General features: G+C 35.0%; 3 protein-coding genes across 3 annotated transcripts; 2 read left to right on the top strand and 1 right to left on the bottom strand.

Annotated features, from left to right (window-relative positions):
- The first annotated feature begins 2975 nt into the window (after nucleotides 1-2975).
- On the top strand, nucleotides 2976-4213 carry LOC140984140 (uncharacterized). Its single transcript, XM_073451371.1, has 2 exons — nucleotides 2976-3168; nucleotides 3469-4213. Exons 1-2 carry the CDS (start codon nucleotides 3154-3156, stop codon nucleotides 4024-4026), a joined length of 573 nt encoding a protein of 190 aa, XP_073307472.1. The 5' UTR covers nucleotides 2976-3153; the 3' UTR covers nucleotides 4027-4213.
- Nucleotides 4214-4622: 409 nt separating this feature from the next.
- On the bottom strand, nucleotides 4623-9328 carry LOC140984139 (E3 ubiquitin-protein ligase UPL5-like). Its single transcript, XM_073451370.1, has 3 exons — nucleotides 7358-9328; nucleotides 5171-5760; nucleotides 4623-5058 (listed from the first exon to the last, which is right to left on the bottom strand). The coding sequence occupies exons 1-3, from the start codon at nucleotides 9048-9050 to the stop codon at nucleotides 4795-4797; spliced, it is 2547 nt and encodes an 848-aa protein (XP_073307471.1). The 5' UTR covers nucleotides 9051-9328; the 3' UTR covers nucleotides 4623-4794.
- A 4735-nt stretch (nucleotides 9329-14063) lies between these two features.
- LOC140984254 (putative MO25-like protein At5g47540) lies at nucleotides 14064-19529 on the top strand. Its single transcript, XM_073451527.1, has 11 exons — nucleotides 14064-14493; nucleotides 14922-15083; nucleotides 15249-15367; nucleotides 15964-16038; nucleotides 16859-16952; nucleotides 17496-17555; nucleotides 17831-17899; nucleotides 18076-18174; nucleotides 18915-18959; nucleotides 19044-19146; nucleotides 19229-19529. The coding sequence occupies exons 1-11, from the start codon at nucleotides 14380-14382 to the stop codon at nucleotides 19294-19296; spliced, it is 1008 nt and encodes a 335-aa protein (XP_073307628.1). The 5' UTR covers nucleotides 14064-14379; the 3' UTR covers nucleotides 19297-19529.
- The last annotated feature ends 1597 nt before the right edge of the window (nucleotides 19530-21126 follow it).

The following is a 21126-nucleotide window of genomic DNA, read 5'->3' as shown; positions in this document are numbered from 1 at the left end:
CACGTTCCCAAACTGGATATGTATTTACTCGTGGAGGCACTGCAATTTCTTGGCGTTCACAGAAACAAACGCTCGTAACAACTTCATCAAATCATGCCGAGATTATTGCACTACATGAAGCAAGCCGTGAATGTGTGTGGTTAAAATCAATGACCCAACATATCCAAATCTCATGCGGATTATCATTCGACGAGAAGCCTGTGATACTATATGAAGATAATGCTGCATGTGTTGCTCAAATGAAAGAAGGATACATAAAAAGCGACAGAACTAAACATATTCCCCCTAAGTACTTCGCATTCACCAAAGAGCTTGAGAAGAATAAATGTATTGATGTTCGCCACATTCAATCAAGTGAAAACTCATCAGATCTCTTCACAAAGGCACTTCCTACGACAATATTCAGAAAGCACATATATAATATTGGGATGCGCAATCTACGAAATTTGTGAAGAATTGTTCGTATCAACATGAGGGGGAGTTTACGTGATTGCACTCTTTTTCCTTTACTATGATTTTTATCCCAATGGGTTTTTCCTAGTAAGGTTTTTAATGAGACAGTACAAAAACACGTAATGAAGACATCATCGTATCATGATCATCATCACAAGGGGGAGTGTTGAAAATTAATATTTAAAATGTGTATATTGAATATTTGAATGTTGAATATTTGAATGTTGAAAATAAGAGTCGTAAATATTGAAAATTAGTGTGTGATGATGTAGGTAATGATGATTTTATTTTTGGATTATTTGTAAAGATTTTCTATAAATAGATATCTCATTTGAGAATAAAATCACAATTGAGTTGAGAGAAAAATATTATAAAGTGTGTAGTGTGATAATTTTGAAAGTTAGAAATTTTTACTTTTTATCGTAAATTTTTACTTTTTCACAACAATTTGTTAAATATAATAATTAATTACCTAGATCACATCGAAACTTAAATCGAGCACCACATTGAAATTCATTTATTTCATACAAGTGGAGGGGAGATAGCACGTCAGATCTGATATAAACGAAGTCACACACGGCATCATATGAGTGGCTCCTGCCACGACAAAGCCATGGGTCCATCCACCGCCCATTCTTTTAGATTTCAATCAATTTTGTTTTTTGGTACAACTATGTTACAGTTTCTTATTATAAAATTATAAAAATATAATGTAATTATTTGTATCATTGACAAGAATAAATTACAAAAAAAACTATTAAATTTATTTAAATAAATTAACAAAAATATCCGCAATCAGCTAGACTCGAGCCTAATACCAACAAATCTCAATATGACAATTCCAATCAATTTTTTTTTTAATCTTCACATAGCAAGAGACATAGGACATAACATACATTCGCCCAATTTGCTACTATTCTATCAAATAATCTCCAACATTATTACCATTCAATTTTTTTATCATTCTTTCAAGACAAAAAATTTGGTATATATTATATTACATGGAAAAAGGCGTTTTAGGTTTTTTTTATATATCATATTTCAATTTTAATTATGTATCGTTCGATTTTTTATAATTTTATTTATATATTATCAGAACAGATAATATGATATTGTATATATCAACATCACATTTACGTTATATCAATGTCACGTCAATATTACATTTAAAAAATTAAAATTACAACAAAAAAAAATTGCCTACAAAACATAAAAAATAAGAACAGTAAAAAACAAAATTTATGAATATTATATTTATATATAATTAAAAGAGTGCAAACCATACAAACAAAGCGGTCAAATATATTTGAGGTGGGGCCTTTGTGACGATGACTGTAGTCTGACTTGGCGCTAGTGAGGCGGTCACGAGGTGTACCACCTTTAAAGCATCCATCGGGTCCCACAAGAAGAATTAATACCGAATGGCGACACCACGTCAGACCGTTGATTTGATAGCCCACCTTTCCACAATTTTTTTAGGAAAAATATAACGTAATACATTTTATTCTCTCTTATATTTTTTGTATCAAACACAAAATTAAATATCTTATTATTTAATGATAATTTTTTAAATGATGAGATTCATATCCAAACTGATATGTGAATCAAAAGCCAATATAGAAAATATCGACATATATGTTTATTCTATGTCCTATAAAATTAGTTGAACATGACAGCATGATGATGATGATGATAGTTGTTCACATGCCGTACCGTATAAAACATTCATAGAATATACAGATGAATCTATGTTACATAATATGATCATCAATCATTGTAAAATAAAAAATATTGATATATCTTGATTTTTTTGTTTGAAATTAAGATGATTGACTGATCATCTTATATAAAATAAAATCGAGAGCAGATCTCTTGATGTAATAACAGACTCACTCAAAAATAAAGAGATGTGAAGAGCTGGCTAGGGTAAAGTGATTTGGCCTCCACCCATGTGTATTTGCCTATTCAAAAGCACCATTCCCTCTGTATTATAATATATCATAATCTATCCACAACAAAGATGAGATGTCTATCATAAAAAAAAATATTAATAATTAAAAGATTGATATGAGAAAAGGAATTCACCATAAGATTATGCTTGGATTTGAACATTTGAAATTTATGATAATTTCAACGCATTTATATGTATGGTTGTTATTACAATATTAAATGCATGCCACCAAAATACTTTAGTTTAAAACATGGAGGATAATAAATATTTTGTTAATTTTTTTTGTTGTTGTAATTTTATGTTAATTTCACTCGNATATAGAAAATATGTGGTAAAAAAACGGAGATTTCTTTCTCTAGACAACAGTGTATTCATGTACATGTAACCTTATGTAACAACAAATTAATGATAGTGGCAAACACTTGTCTGCTTTTAAATTTTTTTTAATGTAAAAACAATTAATGATAGTGGCAAACACTTGTAAAGCAAAATCTTTTACAACTAGGCTTCGCTTACATTTTCTTCAATTTCCCTACATAATTTTTTTAATTACTTTTTAGCTTCTCCGATCTCTGTGTAATTATTTAATTTCTAGTATTGGTATTTATAACCCCTATAAATACCCCCTCAAACCCATTGTTTCATATCACCAAATCACAAACAAAGCTACTGCGTTCCCTCTCTTCTCTTACCTTTACCATCTTCTATTCCGATCCTCCCATTCTTTTCAAACACTTTCCGAAAGCACAATGGCTACAGGCCAGGTATGAAATTTCAAACTTTTTTGCCATTTGAATCGATCTATCTTTGATTAAGTTTGCATGCGTGCTAGGATTCAATTGTTCATGAACGTGATCTTGAATCTTGATCTCATTCATTTAAGAACATATTATAGTTGCATACGCTGTTTATATGATCAAATCATATGTATGCAAAGCGGGAATACCAATTCGGATTGGGATCTTGATTGATAAGAAAATAATGCGATGATTTGTCATATGATCATATTTTCTTTTGAGTTGCCTTTATGTAATTCACGGACAACTACATTGGTGTCTATGCAGGTGAAGTCTATTCCGGTCCCAGTTTCAAAGTCCGTCCCAACGGAGGAAGCACCAGCAATGAAAGTAACAGAAACCGAAGATGTTGCAACAGCGGTGGGGGAACCAGCTGCTCCTGAAGCAGATCCTGATAAACACGTGGCAGATGAACAAGCCAAAGAAGTTCCAACAGAAAAGTCTGCAGATGAAACAGCTGTTCCAGTGGTGGCAGAGCCGGTTAGTGTTAAGGAGACTCACGAAGAAGCTGTGGTTGTGGCCGATGAAGTTCCAACCGAAATCTCCGGGGACGAAACAGCTGTCGCAGTGGTGACAGATCTGGCTGCCGTTTTGGAGACTCACGTAGAAGCTGTGGCCGAAGTTGTTCCGACCGAAAAGCCTGCGGAGGAAACCCCTGTTCCATTGGTGGTGGAGCCGGCTGCTGTTGAGGAGACTCAAGAAGAAGCCACCGTCGAGCCAGCTGCTGAGGCTGAGCCAGAGGCTCCAGCTCAGGCAGACGATTCAGCAGCCACGGTTGAAGCAGTGGAGGAAGCGGTTGTTCCAGCTGAGAAAACTGAAGAGTGAGGTGTCATATATATGAAGTGGGAAGTTGGACCCTTCCGGGCTGCAGGGCTAAGTTGGTTTAAGTTTGTTATCTGTTTTTTTGCATTTCTTCAATTTGTAATTTATTTCTGGTTTGATATAAGGAAAACAGTACTTCGTGTATTGGTTTTAAATCGGAAATCTATTTGAAGCCTTTTTTGGGTCCCAACACCTTACAAAAGAACGTTGGTGCACGCACATGCATCCACTGTCCAAAATATTTATCGGGTGATGGAAATCATGAAATGTGCCATTTCTTTTTTCTGGATTAAACTTGCCTGCTTATAATTTGATGCAACGTCTTCCATATATTTAAATTTAAAAAAATTGTTTACATGGATGAGTGTAAAATCTGTCAACCCCAAGGGAGCAAAATCGAAATTTTCTGTGACAACTAAAAAGGCAACTAGTTAGTTCCATAACACAGCATAAACAAAAAATGGGGTAGCCATATCACTGAAGGGATGTTCGACAAAAAGTTAGTGAGAGAGATCATCCTAAAGAATACGAATCTCAAAATGCTATAGAAACCTTGTGTCATAGTCGACCAGCATACTATCCCATATCAACAGTAGACAAAAGAGAAATTAACAATCTTTTATCAAAGAAAAGATTCAAGAACGACATTGTGATGCATCATCTAGACCCTAGTTCGAAAATAGTCAAAAGCGTTATCATCTATCATGTACAAACTAAATACAAAGCTTTATGTGCAGATGCAAGCACAGTATCAAAAATTGCAGCTCGATCTCACCAAGTTCCAAAGCTGCAACCTACATGGTCTTGAGTAATAATATGAAGACGATCGCGCATCATGGTCATTGAAGGGTAAGCAGGAAAACATAACCGGTAAAAGCATGTGTGCGAGGAAGGAAGCCTATCAAACGACTCAGACGTCTTATAGATGTAAAGTCGAGAAGCCAAACCACTGAAACCTTCAATTGGTAAATACTTTATAGAGGTCCAGAAGAACAGGAGAACCTTTTTCTGCTCTGCCGACATACGATCGACAATCTGAAGGAATGAAATTTAGTTATATCACTTGAACAATAAGAGACTGCAAGTACATGAGAAACTTTTAGTACATACACATTCTTGACCCGTACCAGAATAGGGGGGTACCTACCTTCCAAAACCAGGTTATCTGAAAATCCGTTTCTTTGAAGCCATGATAATCTGTATTTGCTTTCCAATCATCTGCAGAAATTGCAGTTTCACTGCCATACAGCATCCTGTCAAGATCTTCCGGTTCCAAGCAGTAGAAGAAAGATCTCTGGAGCTGCCGACAACTCATTATATCAGCAAAACCTTGAGCGAAATTTGCTACCTGTTCAGAAATAGCTACAACAAAGCGATGTCGAATTAGAGAGTCGACATAATGCTCCCTGTTTTTACTATCCACAACCAAGCTTTTCCCACCAGGGCACAGCTCAACAATCTTCATTGATCCCAGTTCCTCGATTTCATGAACAAAAGTTAGACCCAAAGCATCATGATCGACAGCCTCAGCATCCATCTCCAAAATTTTCTTGCAGCTACTATACAAATAGGGATCTGCATCTTGAATATCTTCTAATGAAATACAATATCCAGCCAATAGCAAAAAGAATACGCGATCAAACACTACGCCAACTTGTACTTTGTGCATCAAGGCCAAGGCAATTACCCTGCCAGAGAAGCGAAAATATTTGAGGTGCAAAGGATTCATCCTAGATGCTGCAATTTTAAAAAAAACAAAGCATAGAGTAGAATTAGTAGTCTTATCATGAATTTATCTAAATAAAAGAATCACACAAAAATAACTTTCCAACCTGTTCAGGCATAAATTCAGAGTATGTCACAAATGAAGAGAGACAATTTGATGTCCAGAGCATGAAAGGATGATGTAGAAACAGGAAACAAAATGGGGGTTAATGTCGATAGAAAGAGTAAAATTGGGAGCTCTAGTGCAATATTACATATATAATGTGCTGCTACCACTCTTGGGCAAACCATACAAGATCACTGAATGTCAAATTGTTGCACACAATCTTGATAAGATGGACTAAAAACCTGCTAGACATTGTGAAATGATGTAACATAAACTACAATTTTCAGAATCTAATGTAGATGAAACTGTAAATTGTGATGAACAGAACATGTGTTGATTGATGATAATTTGAAGCGTCTAATAACATATGGTATGCTCTAACGATGCCACATGGGGAGTTCCGAATATATGAGATCTTATGACAACAGAAGGTACGCCTTCTAAATAACAGAGATGCAACTTCTAAGCATTCATAAATGAATTTACAAATCATTTTACATAAAACCAAATGTTTTTAATAATATGAACTTTGAAGAGGTGTCACCCGCGAGAATACTTGTAAAAAGAAAAAGCAAAGCATGAATGCCAAAAAAATGATGAGTTAAAGTGTATATCTGATCAACCCGATCTGAGCAAGCCAAAAATTGTCACAGAGAGCGAGAAATCAACATCTACATCAAGGAGTATCAATAAAGGGAAAAGACTATACATATGAAATAGTGGACACTGGCTTAAATTGGCTTAACTTGATAAGGCATGTTCAAATTAAATTACAAGAAAAATGTTCCACAGTTTAGTGATTCAACCACAATAGAAGCCAAAGAGCATAATTGAACTGAAAAAAAAAAAAAAAACCTAATCGTGATTGCATCTATTTGCCTTTCAAAATAGTGCAATTATGTCCATATGACTTCTTCCACTGACTCAAGTGACTACTTTTTCCTCCACAATGCCCGTATAATGAATTGGGTTTCACAGTGTAACAGCACAATCTTGACCCTCAGTGCTCCCTCAAAGCCCCAAAGCTCAAGATTGGAATTGTCTTGCATGGTTACTTCAGAGGATTTTCTTCTGTTAAGGTCTGTATATCGCAGGTAGAGAGCTATTCGCTACATTTTCTTTCATGTTCATCAGGTAACCAAGGTGTTCTCACATGATTTCCTATACCCCCAGTTATAACAAGGATCGGACGTCCTGATTTTACATCAAACTAATCCAACAGCCCACAACCTTGAAACTTCAGAAAATGGCTACTCGCTCTCTGCTCACTTCGTTATTCTAAATACAATTAAAATGATTTGTCAATCATAATTAGCTTGAATAAAGAGTGAAAAGTAAACACGCGACATTAAATAGCTCTAACGTGCTGCCATTTACTACTTACTAGCTATCTATACCTAAATTTCAACTATTGAGTATTGACAGATACATCAAAGTCGGGAAGAAACAAAGAGCATTATAAATCACCAAGAAACCCCGTGCATTGAGTGAGCAAAGACATGCCTGGATTTGGAAAGAACCTTCGACGATCGTTGGGGCAAGCCAAAAAAAGAGCATTTTGAGGGTTGAAAATCGCTTGGCATACCAAGAAAAACCACTCTCGTAGTACACCAGGACCTGTTGCCTCCTCATTCTTAAACTCCATGAATAAACCAGCATGTAAAAACTCTGCATCTGCATTTGCAATGTACTCAAATGATTCTGACAACAAATGCATTCGGTCGATGAGCATCTCATGCATCTCCTCATATTCATCCTTCACATCAGGAAGCATCATCATTGCTAAATGCCGCCTTGCCTCAAAATTGGTTACCTCCTTACGCTCAAGAATCCACTTATGATCGTCACTTCTCTTGGCAAACTTAATGATAAGACAACGCAAGGCACTCTTCCTATGCTTCATGATCTCCCAAAACTCCTCTACGCCGTCAAAGAAAACTTTTGAAATACAATTAAGCTCCTTCAGAATAGCTAGGTATTGGCGCCATCCAAAGAAAAGAGCCTCACCGTCCTGTTTCATCACCAAGTTCACACGATCCTCAACATTACTCAAGCACTTATCCATTTTCCTCAACAAGTCAACAAAAATCCCATGCAAAAGAGCAATCTCCTTAGCGTAACACACTGGGAAATTATGGAGCTCCGCACACAAGGGAACTTTAATCGGGCCACAGTAGCCATCATGCCTCGTGATCTCATTGCTCACAGGGACCACAATTGCTGCGAAATCCTTCACATCACTAAAAGAAGGCACAAATGATTTCGATTCCATACTCAAAGACAAATCACGCAACAGCTTGGCCGCTAACTCGCTAACGAAAGGGAATAGGTCACGAAGTCCAATCAATCCCTTGTTTTCTCCGATTTCGATGCATTCCACTATGGCTGCCAAACTACCTCGACATAATATATACAAGGGATCATCAGTTCCAGCCGCCAAACTCAACAACTTACAGAAGTCCAAAATTATGGGAACGCATTGATGATATGTATGCTTAGGCAAAACATTCTTACTGGAACTAATAAACTGTCTGATGGCATCTTCCGCAGCGTCCCTATTAGGTTTATGACAAGACATATAGAGCATCACAAGCGCAGCTGGAGCAGAGGATGCAGTAAAAATCTGCAGGTGTCCATAGGCTTGGTCGGAGTCTGGTTGCGGCGTCATAGTCAAGAATTCCAGGAGCATCGATTTCACAGTTTTTGGGCGAGGCACCGAAAGAATGGGTGTCGGAGGATTGTTCTTGTAGAGAAAGAAAATCAAAGAAACGACATCGTTGATTAGCTGCCAGGCCTGGGGGTGCTCGGTGCTCCGCATCCGGCCAACCAAATTCAAACTTGCATCTTTTTGCACCTCGCATTCGGTCAAAGTCTGTTCCCACTGCAACTGCTTGCCACGGTAAATTAGTCGTTGTTCGATGATGGGCAAACCGGTGATCGACTGGATTTTTTCATGAATCGTTTTGATGGTGTCGGTGCACTGCGCATGGAGCACAAGGGTTCGGTCGGAAAGCATACGGACAAAGAATTGGAGGCGGGTGGAGTCGTCGGGGGATGATCGGGTGCGGGAGGAGTGGGCGGAATCGGAGGACGAGGGAAGGATGGTCTGGTCCTTTCTCATCCTTGTAGGGTTTACGAAGAAAAAGACGTTGTCTGCATAATCGTCAAGCTTGCGCTTAGAGAGAGACGACGACATTTGAGGCCAAGAACGAGGGGGGTTTCACGGTGGGCCTGTGCCCATGGAATCCGAACCCACCCCGTCCGTCACAGTAAGAAAAATCACCTCTTTCGCAGCCTGCGTTGCGGAGAATTTGCCGAGGAATTAGAAGGAAACCAGTGTGTTTGTTTTCAGTGTGTGAAAACAGGATAGTGACGAAGGCGGGGGTTTGGCTGGGTGTGGCAGTATGTATTGATGGGCGGCGAAATGACTGAATTAGATATTCATTCCCGCGGATACTTTCCTCCTCTATCCCCACCCTTTTCACAGTTAACAATAAGGGAAATTGGACTTCACTCCCCAGCCGTCATTTTTTTTTGTGTTCAGTCTCTGGGTACTTTTTTAGTACCACATTTCCACATGAAGTGTACCACATTTCCACATGAAGTGTACCACAATTTGAATGACATAGTACCACAATTTTGTGGGTAGGGAGTGAACCCAAATAAATGTTTTGATTGGGGATTTTTCACCAACTTCCCCACAACAATACGAGAAATTGGCATTCAGTCCCGTCGTCGATTTTTTTTGTGTTCAATCTCTAGGTATTTTTCAGTACCACATTTTTATATAAAGTGTACTGTATTTCCACATGAAGTGTACCACATTTTGTATGACATAGTACCACAATTTTGTGGGTAGAGAGTGAACCCAAAAAAATATTTTGATTGAGGATTTTTCACCCACTTCCCGACAACAATATCTTTACACAATCATGTCCTATTAACTAATTGAAGTTTTATTATTTAAAAAATAAGATACATAGAAATAATACAGCATATACTTATTAACTAATTTTTGTGCATTCAATGATAAATTTTTTAAAATTATTCGACTTAAATAGAAAAAATTAAATATTCTAAATCCGGCAGGGCATACATTTATACATCTGATAAAAAAAATTTAAAAAAAAAATTGATTTTTAAAAATGAAACATCAAACATAAAAATCATTGTTCCAAAGACTAGGAAGGGTAATTTACTCAAATTAATTAAATGATATATTAAACACATACTGTTTACGTCAAGAATTATGATCCGTTTTATTTACTAATAAAAATGTTTAATATGGTATTTTAGTCAAACAATGGTCAAAACTTACCAGAAAATGAAAGGGATTTTCGTGATCATACCAAATATCTCCAAAATTCAAGAAATTAGAATCGGAAAATAAATAAGACTAGGCAAAGAACCATAAAACGAGACTAAAATTCATAACTTCACCTCACACAAAAAACTCAAATGACCTCTAAACTCGACATAATTCTCATCACCATTGAATTCTTGCTGGTGCCCTTCGTTGTTTTCAATATCTATGGTGGCCTGAAAAACTTCGAGACGTTAGAAGATGTCAGCGATGGCGGTGGACTTACCACGAACCTAACAGTCGATGATCCTAAGATCGTAAATACTGGGAATTTCGCTGTCAACCAATACAACAAATATACATTGAAAAATGATTGTAAAATAATTTATTTGAAATAATGAACAGAAATGTAGAGCAATGACGGAGAGGTGGAATGGAGTCCATGAAAATTGATACGAATCTGCCTCTTTATTTATTTATGTTTTCTGATAAATAGGCAATAAAGAATTGGAGCAAATAATTTAGAATAAAAAAGATCAATATATGATATTTCAATTATATAAGACATAATGTAAAATGTTTAGTAAAGAAGGTCATTTTTAAAATTATGTCTTTGAAATGTGTTACAATAATCAATTTCCTTTTTAATTATTATTAATGAACTATTTTTAATCCCTTTTTAATCGGTATGATTTTTTCATCCCACCATCTAATTTAACTCAAACTATCACAATTATTCATCTCACCTATCATTGTATTATTTCATATCAAATATTATTAAACTTAATATATTAATATAAACTATTTACTGATGATTTATAAAAGCATATTTATAATTTTTAAATTTAGCCAAATTAAAATAGTTACATAAACATTTATAATTTTTGAACTGTGAAAAGAAATATTTTTAATTTTTTTTAAGAAATAGAATAATAACCAAATTAAATTTAAAAGTTTGAAATAATTATTACTAACTAAAAATGTATGAGATAATGCAATATTATCAAATATTATACCATAAAAAGTATTAAGCAATTTAAAAAAAAATATTTATGTATTTATTTGGAATGAAAATTATTATTATTTTTTAAAGTTAAGGAACATTATAAAATATTTTAATCATAAACTACTTAAAACAAAGAAAATTAAATGTATAATATAAATAGTATGTCTCGTGTGAGACGATCTCACGAATCTTTATCTCTGAAACGGGTCAACCCTATCGATATTCACAATAAAAATTAATACTCTTAGCATAAAAAATAATAATTTTTCATGGATGATCCAAATAAGAGATTCGACCCACGAAATTGATCGTGAGACCGTCTCACAAGAGTGTTTGTGTAATATAAAATGTAAAAATAATATCACGATATAATTTCTACACAATCCAATCATTTAGATAAAACTTAACCTAACTAACTGATTTTGGGGTTAGCTTTAATATTTTTTTCCCAAAAAACATAAAAAAATTTCTTTTTTTTTTGTAATTTTCAAGAGATTATGTTAATACATGCAGTATAAAAATATTACTTCATATTAATCTTGTGTAAGTTGAAATTTCCAATATTATTCGGATTTTTCTAACGAGGATAAGTTTCTGTAACAAATTCAAACCCATTTTTTCGTAGAATCAAACCAGTCTCCCCATGCATTGTTTCCCACACGTGCATGCATACATACATCGCCACTATAAATTACCAAGCAAGCATCGGAGCAGTAAATATACCTCAAGAACTAGCTACTCCTACATTTCTACAGAGAAATTTCCACCGAAAATAATAAATGGCGCTCAGAACCCACATGTTTCGTCACGTAATCTGCTCGATCCTGTTGGTTTCAGCTTCTCTTGAATTTTCGGCTGCCAGGAACGATTTCGGTTACGGTTGGCACGTAATCAATAACCCAAACGACCCGAAGCTGGTGCAGATCGTGAAATTTGCGGTGGCCGAGCATAACAAGCAGGTCAATAAAAAGTTGGAGCTTGTATCGGTGTTAAGAGCAGAAAGTCAGGTGGTTGATGGTATGGAATACAGGTTTGTTATTTCGGCAAAGGACGGCAATGGGGGGGCTGTAGCGCCGGACCGCTACGTGGCCGTTGTTTGGGAGAAGGCTTGGGAACATTTCAGGAAGCTCATTTCGTTCGAAAGACTTCTGCAATGATGCATTCTGCATATTTGCTTGAAGATATCCATTTTTGGTTAATTTGTACATAGAATAAAGTATTTTTGGTGAGATTTGGTATGGCTGCTTAGATTTTGATTTGTTTTGGATTCATCATGGATCAAAATTTAATCTCGCGTAATGTGAACAAAGGATGCACTTATTTATGTTTATAGTATGGATATCCATGCACATATGTTGGATATGAGGGAACTGGACAAATCAAAATTCACCGATCGATATATAACGTTAAAACAATTTTTAAGTATGGTCTGAATCGTACTAGTGACTAGTTTCTTGTTGAACCGATGGATCCCATCCGATTTTGAAAACACTGATTAAAATAATTTAATCTAGCTATGATGCATGAGTTAGTTAATATTAATCATATGTTTTATATAATTCTATACAACTAATAAAAGTTCAACTTCAATAACTAGTTAACATTTGGAATAAATAATAAAACTTTTCTCATAATTCCAACATACGCTTTTAATTCTAAAAAATTAAATATGACATTTATCTTTCCAATTCATATCTTTAGCTGAGCTACCTTTCTATTTAAAAAATTGATTTCTTTTATTTTTTTTTAAAAAATACTATGTCATTCTCTATTTGTCTGTAACAACACATACTGCGTGTGACCACAATTCGCTATTTTGTATAATGTTAACATAAATAATTCGAATCTTTAAAATTCACAATAAATTAAACTATACAATAACTTATGTGAGAAGGTTTCACGGATCAATTTTGTGAGGGAAATATTCAATTTGGGTCATCCATGAAACAAATTATTTTTTATTTATAAATATGAGTAAAGTTAATCCGTCTCACGAATAAAAATTCGTAAGATAGTCTCACAAAAACTACAATTGTTGTTATTAATTGTTGATGTCCTTTTTATTATTAATAATTTGGGATAATAATAAAGATGAATTATATGTGCTCGTGTATCCAATGCTTTAGCTTGAATAAAATTTATCTTAATCTTTACCCAAAATTTAAGAGAGGAAAGGGAAACCCATGACGAGATGTGTGGATCGTGAAAGGATTGGCAACAAACAATGCATGTGAAAATCTAGAAATCAAATTAAAGTCGCATGGCCTCATCCATGCTCCAAGAGACATTTTTAATTTAAAAAAAGAAGAAAAGAGAATTAAAAGAAAGAATTTTTTTTTTTTTTTTTTTTTTTTAGTTTTCTTCCATTTTCTTTCATATTTGGTAGGGAATTTTGTTCTAGACATCCAACTAGATATGTAAATGAATCAAATCGTTGTAGAGTTTAATGAGGTTCGTTAAGATAAACAAATCAAGTTCAAGATTTACGATATTCGGCTCGTTAACTCATGAACATGTTCATTGGTAAGTTAATGAGTCAACTCTTAGATGTAAAATAATAGTTTGATATTTAATTTATTGATTTTGCACATTACTTATTAATTATATAGAAAAATTTATTAAACTTATTTATCATAATAAATTTACAAATTTTAATAAGAGCACTATATTTTTATATAAATATATAATTTACTTCTTAATGAATTTAATGAAAATTTAAATATATAATTCATATTTATTAAACTCGTTTAGATTCGATAAAAGTTTAAATAAGCTCATGAACTATGAATATAATCGTTAAATAAAATTTAACTCAACTCGATTATAAATAAATTGCACTCAAACATTCAAGAATTCGACTCCAATCGAACCAACAACATGAGAATATTATAGGAGTTGTAATCCAATATAAAATAGTGGAACAAAATCACAGCTACGGCCTAGGCACTGAATACTGACATGTCCATCAATCCGATTTGATTCTGATGTACTAGATCATTCCGCGTGACATTCGATTCCTGTTGCGTCCCTTGGAATCTAGAATCCGGAGTCCAAGTTTAGCGAAATCGATGGAAAGTATCGAACTGAGTGGCGCTCGATCATTGAAGGTGAAGCGGGTGCGGGCAAAAGTATAATATTGGAGGACAGTGTTCGTCGGGGCTGCAGGGGGCCTCAGCGCAGCGGGTGGAGGCTCCCATTGGCTGAGGTCACGGTGAGATGAAGAGTTTATTTAAGTCGAAGCCAAAGACTCCCGCCGATTTGGTGCGACAGACGCGAGATTTGCTCGTCTCCCTCGATCTCGGTGGCACCGAGAGCAAGCGCGACGAGAAGGTTGTCCTTTCTCTTTCTTTTTTTTTTTGTTTTGTGGTTTTTAGATACATCATCTGCTTCATCTGTTATCTGTTTTCGGAAGCTTACATCTAATTTAATCAGATTTAATTAGGAATTTGTGATTGGTGTTGTCCTATGGATTGATAGGAAAAACTGAACTTCCGTTTTACTTGATTACTTATTCTACTTGGTGTGATTGTGCGTATGTGCGTTTCAACAATCCATTTATGTTGATTGGATTGATTTGTTTTGAAAACATGAAGTTAAAGTGGGTTGACCATTTCTCTGTAGCTGCGAATATGTGTGACTACTGTTGCTGTATATGAGATTTTTGCTTGGTGTTGATGCTCTGGAATTGTGTCTAGTGGTGAAATAGCTCGCATTTTCTCTTCGGATGCCTGCCTCATCATTAATGTTTATCTCTGCAGATGATGGAAATGAGCAAACTTATCCGGGAATTGAAGCAAGTCCTATATGGCAACAGTGAATCTGAGCCAGTGGCAGAAGCTTGTGCACAATTGACTAGTGAGTTTTTTAGGGAAAACACTTTGCGCCTGCTAATCATTTGTCTTCCCAAGCTGAACTTAGAGGTGATTTTGAACCTTTTAAACTTTAATGAATTACCAATATATCTCCTATGTGTTAGATTTGTCGTTGGAAATGACTGGTGTTCGGATTGTGTTGAATCTCAGATGATTCTCTGGTATGACAATTCTCATGATAATTTTGTTGAGTAATCGGATGAATTTTTGTAGGCACGCAAAGATGTTTCTCAGGTTGTTGCTAACTTACAGAGACAACAAGTTCAGTCGAGGTTGATTGCATGTGATTATCTGGAAAAGAATTTAGATCTCTTGGATATATTGCTACATGGGTAAGGCTGATTTTTTATGTGGTCTCGGTGTGAAACTGCTCTATCCTTCAGTCTTTAATTGAAAAGTTGTGAAATATGACGAATTGAACAAGCATATTGGAGGGTAGTATAGAAATTTATGTTTATCCTTGTTACATTTGAATGTCGATAATTATTAACTAATTGCTTACCTTTCCATAAACTTCAATGAGAGCAAGGAGTTCTAGTCTGGTAACATTCTCCATGTTCAGTTGTCACTAATAAAATCTTGGTGAAATTTAGAGCATGGGATAGTTGTTTATCAGGTATTCATATTTGAAAGCTTATTTTAGCTCTGACAAACTTTGCAGCTGATTGTGAAAATCACATCAGGTCTTTATATGATTGATTGCTGATATTGTGTTTTTACTGCCTTTTTTCATCTTACTTGGTCGATGCCTCTTTTCCAATATTTTATCCGTTGGTGAGACCTGAGAGGGCACAAACAAGAGGAGGTTTTTTTATTTTTCTTTTTTTTTTTTAAAAAAAAAGTAAAAAATCTTGCCTGACCTTACTACTTTTACTAAAGATATTCTATTTCACTATGGATTGAATTTAATCTACTGTTGTTCTCTCAGTTATGAGAATACTGATCTTGCTTTGCATTATGGCTCAATGTTGAGGGAGTGCATACGCCACCAATGTGTTGCAAGGTGGGTGGATCTTTCCTTAATATTTTTTGCGTTGTTAGATATGTGGAAATAAAAACATTAAACAACTATTGATCAAAGGATTATTCTTACATGTTGGATATGGTAGGAAATGTTTTGCAATTTTGCAAGGGTACCGTAGGGGCTATTTTGTAATTTCCAAGGATATGGTTGCACTTTGCAATTTTTGAAATAATTTTTTAAAAAATTGTTGCGAATAATTACAGATTTAAAAGAAATGAGAAAATATAGTTTGGAGTTATTCATAAACGAAAAATTTAACTTTTCGAGATATTATTTGTTATTCATTGATTGGTTTTTAAAATAAACTCAAAATTTATTGTGCTATTACTCTAAATTTTGTTCAGTTATAGCTTATTGATGCGCTCATGATACTTTTTCAGTATTAATACACAAATTTTTATATTTATTTATATATAATAACCATATCCTCCCATATATTATTAGTTTTTGAAAATTGCCGCATCCCGTCTACATGTTGTGTCAAATCCATGTCATGTATCCATGTATCACGGTTGTGTTTATTTATTGAGGAAGTGTGGTTTGCCATTAGTGGGGAACTAAATGGCTTCAGTTTTCTTCATATTGTTAGAAACTTCCTGGCTTTTGTTGGTAGATGAGCATAGGTGGCATATAAATGAACTTTATTTGTGGTATAGAAATCATTTATTTCTTATTAGCGTGTGGGTAAAGTTTGAACCTGGGATCATTGCTACTGTAAAATTTTTATTTTGCAAGTTATAGGATAAAATTTTTATTTGCTGAAACATTGAAAGTTATTTGATATGCTGAACAATTGCAGGTATGTTTTGGAATCTGAGCACATGAAGAATTTTTTTGATTTTATTCAACTGCCAAATTTTGATATTGCTTCAGATGCCGCTGCCACATTCAAGGTTAAAGCTTTTATTGAACTTTTAAATCAATGACTTCCTTTCTTTGGTCTCACATCACTATGCTATGTGATCCCCTGCCCTGAAGTTGGCATCAAATTTATGTTGAGTTTGCAAAATTATTGATCTGATGTGCATGTTACAGTTTCCCTCTCTTCGGGGAGTCCTACTTTATGGGCTCTTGTGTGTTGATCCATGTCTAACATCATAAGACTGTGTTTCTAAATTTCTTATTAACTCATAACTATTATAATCTCTGGTTAGTGAAACATCTTCACACTAGCAATTCAAATTGAGGAAGTTAAGGAAACTTTGTTTAAATAATTAGCATGTATATATATGAAGTTTCTGATATACTAGTCTCCGGGTATTTTATCTCTACATGGTCTTTCTGCTTAATTAGGTTCTCTATCTGCTGAAACTCAATTGTCTTTTATCTAGATGTGTGGAAAAACACTGTAAGTTGAAACTTTCGGAGTATCATTAGCCTGTACTGTACTTGGAAACATGGCACATGGCGACATATTGATCTTCTTTCCTTCACAGGAACTATTGACTAGGCACAAGTCAACAGTTGCTGAATTTCTTACTAAAAATTATGACCGGGTAAGTGATGTACTCCGCACATCGTCGATAAGCGTATTGAAGGAAGTAATGTCTTCGTTACGTGTTTGATTATGTGTGTGTGTGTGTGGTTACGTTTATAGAAAACTCTTCTTCTTTCTGAAATGGCCATAGAAAATTCTAAATTTTTCTGATGGTGGAGATGTGTAACTCATGTGTCTTACCTTCAAGTTACTGTATTTTGGCTCTGCAAATTAATCAAATTTGTTTCCCTTGTGAGCGGCACCTTTTAATCTGCTGGATATGTCTGTCGGTAGTTCTTTGCAGAGTATAATACTAAGCTGCTTGAATCTTCCAACTATATCACTAGAAGGCAAGCAATCAAGGTATTGCCTAATTCATTCTCTCTTTTATGTTACATACTGTTGGACCACTCTGATATGCACATGTCCTGCTAACATCCCTTCCTTAAAGGACTAAATAGAACAATATTCAATTTTTCGGACTCAAGTTTGCCTGTGGCTTCCCGTTGAATTGTGATCTTTGTGATGTCCTCTTTCAGCTGCTGGGAGATATCTTGCTGGATCGTTCAAATTCTGCTGTCATGACTCGATATGTTTGTTTGCGGGACAACCTGAGGATCCTCATGAACCTTCTTAGAGTACGGATTCTATTATTTCCCGTCATATTCACGCACTTTGTATTGCGTCAAACTATTTATGGTATTGAGGAACTAATAGCACTAGAATTGGTCGATGAATGATAAATTGGATCAAAGTTATGGTTGAATTGAGAAATTTGAAATTAAAGAATACTTAATTTTAAGAGTTATTTTTATTTACAATGAATGTTACACACATGATTACATATTACTTTTGAAATTACAATTTGGAATAGTTTTGTAATTTCAAAAGTAATGTATAATCGTTTTAGTAATCTTCATTGAACATATGATATTTCTCTAATTTTAAATCCATTTTAATTGCATGGGAACTTTTGATAATGGAAGATCTCAAATTATTCCCTTCTTAATTTAGGTTTTTGCATGAATAACTATGACATATATTTGAAACAGGTTACTTTCGTACACCCAAACTTGTCTGTTGAAATCCAAGTTTAAAACATTTCCCAGACCAAAACAATACTCCAAAATCATGTCCTTCCATTTAAATAAAAACTTGCACCAGATAAAAATTAACACATTATTCAATATATAAACTCTTTAAGCAAGTGTACAGCACAATAACCTAAGCTCTTACCTCAAAAAATCATTAAAAAATAAGAGGAATTCTATGCATGCATCTGGTCTTTGTTATCATTTAATTTACAGTAAGTGAGAACATTTCCTTTCTTGATGGTTATCATGTCTGGTATTGGCTTTGATTTCTTTCCTCCTGCCAGGAGCCAAGCAAGAGCATTCAGATTGAAGCGTTCCACGTTTTCAAGGTATTCGAAGCTTGGCGCCAAATAGGTTAATAACTTTGCCCACTTGAATGGTTCATTTTTTTGACTTAGCTTGCATGTGTGCAGTTATTCGTAGCAAATCAGAACAAACCCCCAGATATTGTCGATATCCTTGTCACAAATAGAAGCAAGCTTCTACGCCTCTTTGCTGATTTTAAGACTGAGAAAGGTGAGGAAAGATCATTCATACATATTGAATCTTTGAATCTGGATCAAACAGTTCTTAAGTCGTGGTTCATTTTTTTATGCAGAGGAAGAACAGTTTGAGGCCGATAAAGCATTAGTGGTCAAAGAAATTGCCACACTCGATCCCCGATAATGGCCATGAATTTGGCTTCCCTGGTTGTGTGATCTTTTATAGCTCGAAGACTGATGTGTTGTATGAGTAAATCCAAGTTTGATACGCTTCTATGTATAATTGTTAGTTATTAGTTCTTCGGCCTAGTGTTTTGAAGAATACCTTGGTACTTCGTATTTGGATAATAGCTCATGTATATTTTGTAACTGCTTTTATTCGCGTCTGAAATATTTCTGGGACTTTTTTTTTAATAATAATTGAACAAATATCCATGGAAGTGAGAAATCTATTTTTTTTAATTAAAAAAATCCAAATAAAATTGATCGAGAAAATATCGTTTGAGGATGATTTAATAGAATCTTGATTAGCATATTCCACCATTAATCTTAAAGCTAGCATATTCCGTTATCTCCCAAATGTGCGAGACTTGAAAGCTGAACATGTTGCAGATCCCAACTGATTGAAGCTACATTTTATGGATTTCCACATAAATCCCAAAGTAGTAATTTTCTATTTTAAAAAAGTAGTATTTTGTTTCAGCTTGTGAAATGAAAAGAAATACTGAAGTATGATGCTGACCCAAGAAAAAAGGGATAAATTTTATCCCGTAAACCAATGGTGTTTCTGAAAGAAAGGTTTTTTTATTCTGTCAAGTGACTGAAATCTCAATGCGACTTAGCGGTTTTTATGCCTCTGTAACTAACTGGCATGGATTTGTTTCTCTGTTCGTTCATGTTCTACCGTCTACGTAAAGGAAAATTCTTCCAACCGTCAAACAAGCGCAACCAGATCATCCTTTTTCTCCTAATCTCTTCAAGAAGCACGTAAATGGCTACCAAAGGCAGGGTCTCTTCAGTGTTTCTTCCTTTAATTCTCGCACGAGTTGCACGTTACTTCGAGTTGGAATTTAGTCGTTTTTTGATGGAATCCCTGAATATTCCAGGTTCAATGGAGGATTTCTTGTCTGCAGCGGTTGATGTTGTTAGGTGAGGATGTGGGGTCCACACATTAAATTAAATAATATAAAACTTCAACTCACATCGGAAAATATTATGAAATTGTTGGAGTGAATTAGTTATAAATAGAGCTCAATTCCTTCAGTTATTGTGGCGCCCCAAACCTCGCCACGTAATCATACAACATGTGACGTCATATGCATAAAAATTTTCTTTTCAACGACGTAATAATATAATGCATATACGACAAAATAGTGCAATCACCACACTATCTACATCAGTGTAGCAGAAACAATATAATAAATACACACATACAGCTCAAATAAGACAATAAACTATACTGTCTCTATCTACTATCAACTAAAGGACTGTTTGACTAGACACACCTAGTCCTTCACCACTATTCTGTCTCACAGCAGAGTCCTGTAACCTGTCCAACAGAAACAGCCCCCAAAAGGTGAGCATACACAACAATCATCATCGTAATACATAACAGTTATATTATCAACAATATAAAATATAACTGGAATGATAACAGAAATACTCCCTTTGCTGTCTCTGGACAATCAAACCACCAACGATATCAACGTCATCACTCCCATACTACTGCAACAACAACATCGACGATACGTCGCACCCCAACACCGGCGACAGCAATATCGTCGAACGAATAACATCAACGATACGTCGCACCCCTACTCCGGCGACAGCAATATCGTTGAACGAATAACATCGACGATACGTCGCACCCCAACACCGGCGACAGCAATATCGTCGAACGAACAACATCAACGTGACGTCTCCCAACAAACGACAGCCAACAATATCAACGATAATAAACAACAACAGATATAATATCAAATCACCCAATACCAGTGATTTATCATCGTTCAAC

Source organism: Primulina huaijiensis, chromosome 9 (assembly GCF_012295235.1).
Source record: "Primulina huaijiensis isolate GDHJ02 chromosome 9, ASM1229523v2, whole genome shotgun sequence".
Taxonomy (NCBI): domain Eukaryota; kingdom Viridiplantae; phylum Streptophyta; class Magnoliopsida; order Lamiales; family Gesneriaceae; genus Primulina; species Primulina huaijiensis.
Note: the sequence above shows the minus strand (reverse complement) of the source record. Positions and strands in the feature narration are given on the sequence as shown.

Excerpts from the sequence above, each read along its gene's own strand:
- LOC140984254 (XM_073451527.1), top strand. The coding sequence starts at position 14,380 with ATGAAGAGTTTATTTAAGTCGAAGCCAAAGACTCCCGCCGATTTGGTG. Across the intron at positions 15,368-15,963 it reads TTGGATATATTGCTACATGG|TTATGAGAATACTGATCTTG; the intron begins GTAAGGCTGATT and ends TTGTTCTCTCAG. Across the intron at positions 16,039-16,858 it reads CGCCACCAATGTGTTGCAAG|GTATGTTTTGGAATCTGAGC; the intron begins GTGGGTGGATCT and ends GAACAATTGCAG.
- LOC140984139 (XM_073451370.1), bottom strand. The coding sequence starts at position 9,050 with ATGTCGTCGTCTCTCTCTAAGCGCAAGCTTGACGATTATGCAGACAAC. Across the intron at positions 5,761-7,357 it reads AAGGTTCTTTCCAAATCCAG|CATCTAGGATGAATCCTTTG; the intron begins GCATGTCTTTGC and ends TTAAAATTGCAG. Across the intron at positions 5,059-5,170 it reads AGATAACCTGGTTTTGGAAG|ATTGTCGATCGTATGTCGGC; the intron begins GTAGGTACCCCC and ends TCATTCCTTCAG.